Raw genomic sequence first — 12,994 nt, 5'->3', positions numbered from 1 at the left:
CATTAGCAGCAACAACCAGCCTTACTTAAATGAGTGTAAATCTGTTAAACAGGCCCCGTACCCTGGTTGGGGGATTCGATTGATCCAGACCCTGACAGGATGATCTCTGAGAAGAATGCAGATTACAGCTTCATGTAAAGTCAGAACAGGATTTTACATAGCGTTCATTTTGACATGTGGTAAAAAGGAAAGCTGTGTAATATTAGCTGTGACAATGACGCCTTCGTGGATTATTCTGCCTTTATTAAAGACACAGTTAAAGGTTAAAGCCAAGTCATGCATGAAGATTGTAAAACCTTTTAAAGCAGTGAAAAAGACATGTATGTCCCTGTGTGCGTCTGTCTGGTGTCAGTGTTGTTGGAGGGGGTTTTGGGGCAGTTAGCCTTGCGGCAGTGTGTGTTGATGGAGAGAGAGCGGGCCTGCAGGATCCTGTGTGTCAGCAGCCTGTGTGTAAGAGACATTGCCTGGCGGAAGTGCATCACTGGCAGATGTCCAAAAGCCCCCCTCAGCTCCCCCCTCTCTCTTCCTGGTCTATCTTCCTCTTTTGTCTCTGAGCACAGAGAACACAGAGGCCCTTTAAGACTGCCACTGGAAAAAAACATATGGGGCTGTTGGAACCAAGGCCACTGTTCTTCCTTCATGCTTTTCCAGCTGACAAGTACAACAATAGTGTCATTGGTGTGAAATCAACACGTTTCACTGTAGATTTCTTGCCCTTGCATCATGGCTGCTTGCCTTTTTTTTTTTTTTTTGCCGTGTATTTCCTCTGCCTTTCATGTGGCTATGACAAGGACTGTTAAATTATACTTTCTGAAGAAACTCCAGCCTCACTAACTTGACGGTATGCAGATGTTTCTCAGTTTTGATTGGATTAATGTCGTGCTAATCACCAGCTGTTTTGTAAAGTGGGAGGAATCCGTAGACCTCTCAGACGTTGTGATGCAGCTCTCTCTGAGCTGGCTGAGGGATGTCAGCACAGGAAATACGTTGGGAGGGAGTAAACACCTGCTGCCTCCCTTCCACAGTCTCAAACACACACACACAAACCACACACAACCACACGTGTGCTGAAACACAGGAACCTACTCAAGTAAGCAGACTTCACTTTCTCGGTAATCTGTTATCAACAGTTCACTTCCAGATGTCGTCTCCATGGCTACAAAGTGCATCACTTGTACTTAGAAATCGATCTCAATCTGTACGATTAGAGATAATTTAAAATGCCATTTACTCCTTTGTTGATTGCTTAAATGTTGATGTTGACTTTGACTTCTCAGGTATGATAAGTTAGGATGAAAGCTTTCTTCTGGCTAATCGAGGTCATGTTCTCTCCTCTTTCAGGCATGGAAGAAACGCTGGTTCATACTTCGCAGCGGCCGCATGAGCGGTGACCCCGATGTTCTCGAGTACTACAAGAACGACCACTCCAAGAAGCCCATCCGAGTCATCGACCTGCACTGCTGCGAGCAGGTGGACGCGGGCCTGACCTTTAAGAGGAAGGAGTTCCAGGACAGTTTTGTTTTTGACATCAAGACCTCAGACCGCACTTTTTATCTCGTAGCTGAGACTGAAGAGGAGATGAACAAGTGGGTCCGCTCCATCTGCCAGCTGTGTGGGTTCAACCAGTCAGACGACAACCAGGGTAGGCCACCCTGAGCTCTAGTTGCTGCTTTATACTCCCCCTCTTTCATCTCTCCACTTTCTCCAGAGTATCTTTACACAGTCGTCTTACAAACCACCTTTTTGGCCGAAGTTTCAAATGAATTAGTCTACATCCTTTTTTCAGACTTCTATAACGTGGTTATCTTTTAGGTCTGTGTTTCTAAACGGGTTCAACCTCAGGACTCTCCTCCACCTCACAAGAGACTATCTATGACATAAACAGATTTGATGGTGACTTCTATAAGCTCCACAAGAAATCACAATTTCTTAAAAATGTCAATGACTCAGAGTTATGGAATATGAATGGTGCAGTTTGGACCTCATGGAAAGGAAAGTGACAAAACAAAAAGTTGAAAAGGTGCATCATCGACTTTTTGTAACATTTCTTTTTCCAGGTACACATAGGTGACCCACTTTTAGGTCCCCAACCCACCGGTTGAGAACCACTGTTTGATCTGTTCAAATCTGCTGTGTACAGTCAGATCTTCAGACAAAGGCAGTAAAAATGGTCACAATAAATTCAGTGGAAATAAAAAGTCAAGAAATGACATCTGCTGATCATCACAAATCCATCTACTCTTTGGATAGTAGACGGGCTGAAATATGTCGACCTAAAGTGAATACAGTTTATCTTCTTACTAAAAGTGTTGAATCTCCAGACTTCGCTTTTTAAATAGGAATCATTGTTGAGCGTCTGTATTAGGTCAGTGTATGTTTAAAACGTATATATTTAAGATGGAGATGTCACCTTACACTTTGGTTAATGGTGATTGTCTTTTTTTACTGTCGTTCTTTGCGTGTTGTTGATTCAGAGCTACATATATGCTGCTGAGTTAATTTAGCATGATTTGATATTTAACACATATAAGAGTATAAAATTGGATACAAAAACACCTTCCTGTTATTAGTCTCCCACTCCCAGAGCTTTCTGGTGTTTGGAACAAAATGCATCCCAGTTCTCACAGATATTCTGCAGCACAGCTCCAGCCACACAGTATAATTAGAGGCTGTGTTTTATATCTTTATTCCATTTGAGAGTGGATTAATGTGCTTGCCAAATTACTGGCCACAGTGTCTGTGAGTGTTATGGATTTTCTTCTCTTCATTTTCATCTGCTGAAGAAAAGCTCTGATGTCAGCCACGTACATGGAGGAGGATGATGATGAAATTCTTATTAGGATGTCAGCCTCTTTAAAGTTAGCCGGAGATACAGGAGTTTCATTCTGGGGCTAATGCTAAAGAGTCCACTGCTAGCACCATACAGTAGTTTGTATTTGAATGCCTTGAAGACAAGCTGAAGACATGTTTATGGAAACAACCTCGGTGGGCAGCAGACAGTTTGTTCAGCTTCGAGCTCTAAATGTGTCTGGATGAGGAACACAGGAACACGATGACCTCTCACCTTTCAAAAACAAAAATGGTGTACTGCTTTTACTAGTGCTGGGCAAGGAATCACTCAATCACAACAAGCTGAAAAACCTATATTTTATAATTATCAACTTGTTTTTCATAGTGTTCAGGATGTTTAGAGGATCCTTAGGATGTGTTAAGAGTGTTTGTTCCGATAAATTCATGTGACGCCGACGTTATCACATCAATGATTAATCGTGTTTAATAATTACGATCTTAATATCAACCCACGTAATTGTTCGTAGGATTTCTGCCATAATCAAACAAAGAAAACTGAAAACTTCCTGACATTTTCAGGCTGAGATGCAGGTGGGAAAAACAAACAAACACGTTTGTCGCTCCGACTCGTTCCTGAAATGTTCCGGTGTGAAGTCAGGGTGAGAAGGAGAAGTTCAGAGATTTAAAGAGACTTTATATTCTGTAACCATTGACAGCCTTGTCTGCTCACGACCAGTGAGCTTTTTTATGTTCTCTGTTCTCCAGTATGTTCTTCTCGGCTCTTTCATTGATATTGTGAATATGTCGAACTACACACCGCATTAATGAAAAGGCAGCATATGATCACTCTGCCAGACTCTGCTGCGTTGTCCATTGATCTTTTGACGTCACGTTTTGCCCCCTGAGAGTCTCCCCCGCTGTGAACAAGCAACTCGGGAAGATTTCAGGCACAGGCTGGACATTTTCAGGAGTGCATGTGTGACGTTTTGATCCAAAATTGTAGATTGGCATACTGAGCGAGACTTCTCCCTCTCTCTTGTCGAACACATTGTTATTGACCGTCTATAACAACGTTGCAGTTTCTGTTTCTTCGACTCCTCTCGGGGTTTACCGGTTGTTGCATCTCTCTCTCCCATCCAGGATAAATGGACCAGTGTCTTTAAAGACTTTTGATCATGGGGGAGTTTGTCAGAGATATGCTCTCCTCCTGTTATTGCTCTTACCCTTCCAGATTGCACTCATGCTGTTGTTTTTCCTCCACCTGGCAGCTGCTGTACGTTAATTTTTTTTGTGCACATGGTTGATCATCTAAAACAGGCCACATGTCCAGGTGTGGAATAGAAACCAGCTGTGGGGAGTGTAATAAAGCTTACATCACGAGGGGATCCTCTACTTCAGCCATGAGTGAGGCCCTGTTATGAAACTGTATCAACTGCAGCCAGCGGGGTGTGGCTGGGAAAATGTGCTGGGGGAGTGAGAGAGTTTATGTCATGACAGCTGTATTAGTGATTGCAGGCCCTTTTTCTTTGTAAACAACACCATCAGGCTTCTTCGTGGTCATGTGGCTGTGTTTTCACTGAAATGTTGAGTTTTCTGAAAAGCATCCTATGAAACAGCTTGCTTTCTATGTTCTTTAAAAAAGCATCCAAGCTCTTTTTTAGATGGTATATTCTGATTAGGATTCATGAGCACCTTTCTATGAGAGTCATTTTTCTCTGAAAAAAACCCACTAACAGCTTCTTCCAAGCACCATCCTGATTCTCAGCACTGCCACTGCCAGAGGGTCGTAATGTTCTCAAAGTATTACAAATCAAAACTAACACTAGATTAGAGTTTATGTGTGTTCGTCATAAGCATGGAAATGCAATGTAACTCTCATCTCATAATGAATTCAAGCCTCTCCCCTCTCTGAAGTAATGGATCACTTGAAGTTATTTACTTGTAGTCCCTTCAAATTTCCAAGATGGTTATGTTAGTTATGAACAAAACAGAGGAAGTGGTGTTGTGTGTGCTTCTTTCACATATAAGTACGTAGCTGCTTCATTAACCTCTGTTTCCTGTGGTGACTGTTCAGCTGTCTGAGAATTATCTCAGTTTGTAGAAAACTAAAGGCATTCAGAGTAGTAACAAGACGATTTAGATTTGACCCGATACTGAAATGATGATCCCAACACTATGTTTTTTCCACTTAGAAAGTTCTTCCTGTAGGCGCTGGATATCCTACACGGAGTATATTGCACACTCCGTGTTCAGAGGCTGTCGTCCTTGAAGCAGGCAGCTCAACATGACTCCCACACTCTGCACTTTGCCGTCATTTCCCGTTCCCTTATCCCAGTTTCCTAGTCTTTCCACTCTTACACATTTCTTCTTCCCAGCTTCATCAGGATCTTGAGCTGACAAACACAGACACCTAAGATCAGTGCACACGCACGCCTCCCCTCTTATACCAACTTTCGCGGTTTGCACAAACATCATTTTCACGTCACTTTCTTTGCTTAATAAGAAGGTGTTGACTTAAAGCAGATCCATCCATCCTTCCACTGAATAGGTCCTGCCTGCCTCTCGGTGTGGAACACGGTTGGTCCATGTGAATGAGGAAATAAAAAACTCACCTCACCTTTACTGTTTTGATAAGACAGGCCTTCTGTAGAAATGTGAGATGAGTATTTAGACACTGGAAACTACGTGTTGTGTAACACTGTAAAAGAAGGGTTTATCAAGAGAGCTTTTAGAAGTCACCATCAAATCTGTTAAAGTCCTAGATAGTCTCTTGTGTTTTACATTCTGTTCTCTATTCACTCCCTTAATGTGTGTTGCCATTAGTTGTAGGATCTATTCTTTATCTATAGCTACTCCAACAGGAGTAACCTCCCCGTAATAACCAATGAGAAAAGATGTTGTCTGGAATTGTCAGAATTTTTTTGAAATACCTGGAAGTGTTTTTGCAACATCAGTTGATGAAGTCACTAACTAACCACAGAGGCAGCACTGACGCTTGCCTGCTAGCATGTCTGCAGCGAGAATGGTGAACCCCCGTCTTCATCTCTGAGCCACTATAGTGTTCATGGAGCTGAGCCACAGTGTCACAAGAGCAACACATAAACTCATGTTCAACGAGCGCCAAGGCTTTAATGGGTTGATGCGCTATCGTGTACTTGTGGGTTCTGTGATTATAGTTTGATGAAGTGACTCAGATATAGTGATGTTAATGTGGAGTATCAGAGCGGTTACCAGCTCACAAACATCCTTTAGCACTAAAGATAGTTTGTGGGATTTTCTCCCAGCAGGCAGCTGAAGGTCTGAGCCGGTGTGTCACTGAACAGACTGGGAATTCCCTCTCTGAAAGAAAACAAACCAGGTTTAAAAAAAAACAAGATGTTAGTTCCTCTTCTGTAAATAACAAAGTCCCCAGAGGCAGACAGGAGTTGGAGCACACTGAAATCACATAAACATGGATGTCTGGAATCCATACTGATTGTTCTTGAAGCTATAAAACTACTAAATGTGTGCACAAGGTCATATTTGTTATTGTAAAACTCCAGAGCTGAGGTAAAAAATGAAATCATACGAAAGAGATTGAACAGGTTCACCTGGACAATATTAGGCCTTTCGATGTGTACAAGTGTTGGCGCCTCTCAGGTGAGTTTTTTTTTTTTTTTTTGTCCATCAGAGTTTGTCTCTGCAGCCTGAAGTGGACTGTACAAGGAAGGTTGGCCAAGGGCAGCACATGACCGCAGCTCCGTGTTACACAACTCTTAAAAGCGTCTCTCATATCGTTCTCTGTATCTCGTTTCTCTCTCACACGTTTGCATGGATGCACGCACTGATAAAATGCATCTGAGATACATACATTAGGGTACACGTGCTCATACCTTAACAACAGTAGATAGTAGATATTTGTGCTGTTTGTTACATTTGTAAATTTGGGTCCTATATAACTCTATACATATCTGTAAGGTTGATTTTTCTTTTAATAGGTGTATCCACACAGCTTACTGTGACAGATACTCTCAGTATCCCTTTAAACACACTCCTGACTGTCTCTGAAAAACAAACTGTCTTCTGTCCAACCTTTGCAGTGTGATCTATTTTTTTTTATTAGCTACACATCGGTTTGATACACCTCTGCAATGGGATGACTAAAGTTGTGGGTTAAAGTATTTCTGTTGACCTTCATGTTAATCTTTTTGTTGTTTATCATTTCAATGTGTCGAACTACATAGATATTAAGAAAGTTGCTTTCTCTTTTGCGTCACGTCCTGCACCTGCCAGCTGACAGGGATAGTCCCCCAGTGAGGTGCAAGTGTGATCAAATGAGCAACTCAAAAAGAGATTTCAGGTCTGGAAGGTCCTAGAAATGGTGCATAGGTGTGAAAAGAACTCTAAACAGGGTGCAAACAATGCTGCAACCTGCACGCACAAGTAAAATGACGTTTTGTATGCAGGCCTTTTTTTTATTTATTTTTTTATTCAAGGAGCCAATCTTCGTTGTAAAATCTATTTATACACACAGTGCAGATTCAGCACAAAAAAAAACAAAACATACACACTCCTTCTTCCTTGGCTTCTCAGTCCCCAACACATGCATGGCCGTCTGCCTTTTCCCCTAACAAAGTGCCCTTCGTCTGCATTGATTTTTGTTGAAATAATGAGACTCCATGGCACATGAAGGTCAGGTTTCTGCTCCCACAACACTGTCTGAGGGCAGTTCGCTGCTGCTGCCTCTGCCATGCATCCCTCAATACTGTTGGCAGCATCTCAGGCACGACTTGAAACCAGAGACCTGAGTATACATTGAGCACACCCATCATCAAAATCATCAAATAGGAGGGTGTACACTTTCTGTGTGTCAAAGAACAGAAATCGTGCAGGATGCAGGTGCTCTGAAATTGCGTGTTAGTTTTTCGGTGATTGATTTGCTTTGTTTCATCACAGCAACCAAAGTGACTGAAGTGCAGATGTGTTTGTCACTCAGTTAACGCCTGACAACAAAAAAGTGTTTTGAAGAGAAAATGGACACAATAGCTGACTTTAGCAACACGTCGTTGTAGCACCTCTGCTTTGCATGTTTTTGTAGTTTTGTTGATGGGTGTTCGTGCTCTTGTTATCAGATACTGCTGGCTGGGCGTGTGGCGTGTGTCTGCAGCCAGGGAGACCCACCCCCGAGCACAATCTAATGAATGGAACATCATCTCGTCAATCACAGGCTTTGTTCTGTTCCCTCCCAGCTGTTTGAACTCTGAGACAAGGATAATCTGAACGAAGGGACGAGGTTTTTACTTGTCAGCGGTCCTATTTTTCTGCTTTTTTTTTGTTCCTCGTTTCGCATGACAGCTCCCACTCTGTTTTGTTTTCCACCGTTTCGTCTTTTCCCCCCGGCTGTCGCCTGGCAAAAAATAAAGTCAGTATTGTTTTTCAGCTCAACTCTTGCCCTTAAGATGGTGAGAGATGGGGGGGAAAAAAACAGAATAACCACTAAATCAGCACTTCTAACAGCAGTCTCAGCAGCTCGTGTCAAATAGACATTGAAGATGTTTTTCATTTATTTTAACAAAATATTTGAGTGTGTTGCGTGTTGACATTAAACCCCTGTATGATGCGATGCTGATTTTTCATCACAGCAGATTTGGGTCTCAGTGGCTTAAAAGTGTGTCATGATGAGATAAATCAGCTCTCTGCTGTCTCTCTGTCTCGTGGAGGATGTCAGTTTTCTAAAGCGATGGAAATATAACTGTTGACGAATCATTGCAATCACCTCAGAACTTCCCCTCCTGCTCCGTCTTTCAGTAGGAACACAGATTGTTGACTCAATGTGAAACCAAGACTAACCAACAATGATTAAATAGGAATCTTGAAGGGTAGCAGAGTTCTGCTTGTTTGTTTTTCCCTCTGCCAAAGAAATGATAGTTAAAATATAACAGTGTTGGTAACATATCAACCTATTGACAAGGAAGGAATCTCATCTCATGCAACACATTAAACGTATCCCTGTAGTTGCATGATGTTGTACAAGTCAAGCCAAGTTCTAGCATTAAATACTATGAGTGTAATGATGCTGCTCCATCAGAAAGATGTGAAATCTTACCATGTAGGAAATGCAACTCAGTCTCAAGTTTGTTTCATTTATTCCAACTTTACGACACTGACAATCTAGTCTCATTCATTTTCCTTCTGATGCCTGCTCATCCTAACCTGGGCTCCAGCTTCCTATTCAGCAGTAATCTTAATGGATTTAAATGCACACATTCTGACTGTATGCTAGTTACTTATCATCTTCCAGTTGGCATCAGCTTGATTGTCTAAATGACAGGTTTAGAATCAGACTGTGGAAAAGCCAATCACTGTAATGGGCCGCTGCCGTCCAAGCTTTAGCAATATTAAACCTGTAAAAGCCAACTGTTCCAGCTGCTACCGTAAGATCTTTATACCTGTCTTTATCTTCTGATCAGTCATTTGAAATAGAATCTGCAGATTGTTCTTTCTTTTCTGCAGCACGATAATACATTCACTGTAACTGGAAGACCGATTATGTTAATACTCATACATTGTTATTGCAGAGCTGCTTCCTGTGTTTACAGGGGTGAACAGATTTATTCCATGTCAGTGTTTTATTGGTAGTTGTATATGCCCGCACATCTGTAGAATTACAGTGTGGAGCACTTTTATACTCATCCTTAGAAATATGAACACGATGCTTCAGTGTGTAGAGGAGATGGGACAGGCGGTACAAAGTGTCACTTAAATGTTTCACATCTTCAATTCAAATACATTTTTTTCATGAACAGATCTGTGCAATAGATTAAAGTGCCACTGCAATGCAGGTTTAGCCTGGATTGTTACCACTGCAGTTAATACAAGCAAAGGGTCATGGTACTGTGAAGAGCCTCCCCTGCTAACTCGCTTCACTGTACACTGCTACACAAGTATCACGATCTCAGCCCATCATGTGTTTCCCATTTTGTAATGCTCTGTACGGTCAAATCAAATGATCCATTCCAGGTACGTCTGGCATGTTTATAATGAGGGAAGAAGAGGAAAAAAAAAAAAAACACTCTTCATCTTCGTCCACCTTACTGTTGCAAACTGTCTTGTATTTATCACGCTGCAGAAATGAGGTCAGAGCGTTCAAATATAGCAGCTGTTTTATACATACAGCAAACTCCGTAATTCCTAGCCCCCAACAAGTCCTGATGTGATTGATCAGTGCAGTGTTTTGAGACAAATTGATGTGTTGTCAGTGGGCGGTGCTCACATGATGCTGCGGCGCGGGCCGGGCAGGCACACAGGGGGTAATGTGATCAGGGAATGCTCCTGTGTGTCTGCTCTGCTTAATATGCTTCTGAGTGGGGTTCAAAGGAGAGCAAAACAGCCATGTCATTTTGTTCTCTTCAGAGCACAGTTTGGACGCCATTTTCCCCCCTCGTGTTGAGTGTCACGCTCTTTCAGTGCGAACAGGTCTCCCCTGTGGATACCTAGCTCATCTCTGCTGCAGCAACTGTCTTCTTCATCCATTTCTGTCATTCACATGGAAAGCTCCCCGCCCCCTGCTAACCACACATGCAAATGGACCGCACTATGTGGCCTCCTGGGACACCATGTAGCTTTAATGAGCCACTGGACAGAGCGATCCTTGCAGGGCAGTAAAGTAGTGGGGTTGAGGGTGGGGCAAATCCAGAATTAAACATCCATGTCATGAACAACAAAACAATATGTAGTTACCTGTTTTAATAGCATGCTGACGAAGTTATATGTGCCAGACAAACATTATTGGGTACTCTCTGCAGACTGCAAATATCAGCAGTGAAAATATCAAGCGTATTCGCTTTCGTTTCTCTTTCACTCACACTGAGCAGTGAGCAGGTAGAGGCCACTTTTCAAGGACACTTTGACACGACCCGTGATGGGATCAAACTGATTCCCTGACCTTTGTGTCAAGAAATGGCCTTCCCCATCAACAGACCACCCTGCAGAGTCTCGACATATCAGAGTTTATATGCAACACTCAATGTAGCTTTCACCCCAGAGGCTAAATCGTGCAATCGTCTATGAAACCATTAAGGACATCGCATTTTTCTTCTACCCGGGTTGAAGGCAGGTGAATGTCATGAATTTTTTCGATGATCATCTTTCATGAAAGATGATTGCAAATGTTGCATTGAGACATTTCAACAGCGTCCTCTTCCTTTACTCTTTCAGTTCAGAAGGTCAGTGGTATGTTCTATTTTTACATCTCGTTTTCAGATGAAATGATCATATGTTCTCGTCTAATTCTGGCTGGACTGAGAGGCACCCGACAAAGATGTTCTTGTCTTTAGTGATCCTGCAGGGTTCTAATTTCGGCCCCGTGAGACCAGCAGCCGGCTTCTATTAGATTATAGCCACAGAGCAGATGAGACAGTAGGTGATGTATTAGAGAGCATAATTGGAAAACTGCTCATGAAGTTGGGAGCTCTTTGACCCACAATAGCCATATGTCACTTAGCAACCAAAAAGGGTCTTTTAACGCATTGCTGTTAATAGTCTGATGTTTGTTTCAACATGAAGAATGTCGTGGGAAAGAGTCTTTGGCTCTCGTTTGATGTTTCGGTTTTGGCTCAGTTGTAAAGAAAAATGATTCTTGAAATAAAATCCATAAGTAACTGATTAGCCTTTACTTTAGTCGAACGGTACCCTACCAGTCCAAGGACTGTCTTTTGTTAAATGAAGTTAAGAAGGACTCCTCACTTTACTTAATAAACATTTACCGCCTTACATTGAGAGTCACAGAGCGTTCGCTGGTGGAGGGCCCAGAAGCACCTCGGGGGAAATATCCCTGTTTTTATTTTCTGCTGTTTTCTCTTCTTCTGTGTTGTTGTTCTACTGACTTGATGGAATTGCTTCCCAGTGGCAACATGCATCATTAGATCCATTAGTGTCAGTGATGAGCCATGTAGGCTATTTTGTCAGCAGACCGGACCAGTCGTCTTTTTCTCCTTCGGATTCCGACGGTCATGTGCGGCAGTAAATCGAAAAACGCGGAAAGACGTTGTCACACAAACATCCAGAAAGATTCACAAGATGATGTTCTGCTTGTGAAGTTTTGTTGTGTTTTAAGCATTTAAGTCAGCAATCCCCACGTGTGTTTTTCCATGCATCTCACTCCTCTGGCGGGGCGGGCGGGCGCGCGCGGCGGGGGCTGTCTTTCTACAACAAATCAATATATCTACCCATGTTAGTGGGCCTAGTACTCACCGCACTGGATGAAAGCTTTTACAAAGCTTTTTGTGGAGAAAAGGAGATGATGCCTAACCAGCCTAGGGAGAGTGGAATCACTCAGAACAATGGTGTAATTGAGGATCATTGGGGGGAGTCCCTGCCTGTGTGGCTGTGGGCCTCGGTGTGTCACTGATGTCCACTGGCCTGTAGACCCCACAGCAGAGGCCTTTTCCCCCTCAGGCATGGATGTGACCTCATTCAGCTAACTGTGCTCCAGAATACCCCCGCCCTTTAACCATCCCACCCACACACACACACACACACACACACACACACACACACACACACACACACACACACACACACACTGCATTTGTGTGTGATCGTTTCTTTTTTTTTTTTTTTTCCTCTGTGGTCCTTCTGTACGGTCAGCTCACATCATGACTCAGACCGTTGGCCTTTTCTTAAAGGGCAGTTTGACCCTTAGCATGCTTTGTAAAGGTCTGAGAGAGGAGGAGAATGGTGGAGGACAGGCAAGGGAACACAGGGAAGATACTTCTCCGATTTGTTTTAGATTAGAACTTAAATAGCTGACTTCTTGGTTAGTCGGCTGACAGACAAGGCATTAAGAACATCAGTAATTTATTTCACACAGATGTATCATGCAATGATTCAAATTTCTGACGTAAGAAGATTTACTTCTACAGTTTATCCATTATTTGTTTTTAGATGTTTGCCAACCAATTAGTAAACAACTAAAACAAAAATACTTGTGTCCCCGATTTAAAGCAGATCCTCATATTAACTGGTCAAAGAGATATTACTATGAGCACAAGATGATTGGAGGTGTTTCTTTCCTCTCTCCTATCAGCTGTTGCACACAGCAACATGGGTCGATGGATCAGTGGGCCGCCCACTCTCCACTCCTACATCTCAGTGTGCACCTCCTCATTTTGGCCTCCTGCCCATTCTATTCCCAGCATCTCTGTCTCAGATTTGTGCTTCTTTT

General features: G+C 42.6%; 1 protein-coding gene across 1 annotated transcript in view; it reads left to right on the top strand.

Moving 5' to 3' along the window:
* Positions 1–12,994, top strand: part of gab2 (GRB2-associated binding protein 2) — a 33,198-nt gene that overhangs the window by 12,016 nt on the left and 8,188 nt on the right. Inside the window, exon 2 of the mRNA XM_079353748.1 lies at positions 1,342–1,642. Within this exon, the coding sequence (XP_079209874.1) occupies positions 1,342–1,642 (301 nt within the window). The remainder of the gene's footprint in view (positions 1–1,341; positions 1,643–12,994) is intronic.

This window comes from Symphodus melops (assembly GCF_947650265.1).
Source record: "Symphodus melops genome assembly, chromosome: 10".
NCBI lineage: Eukaryota > Metazoa > Chordata > Actinopteri > Labriformes > Labridae > Symphodus > Symphodus melops.
The sequence above is the reverse complement of the archived record's forward strand: the minus strand, read 5'-3'. Positions and strand labels throughout refer to the sequence as shown.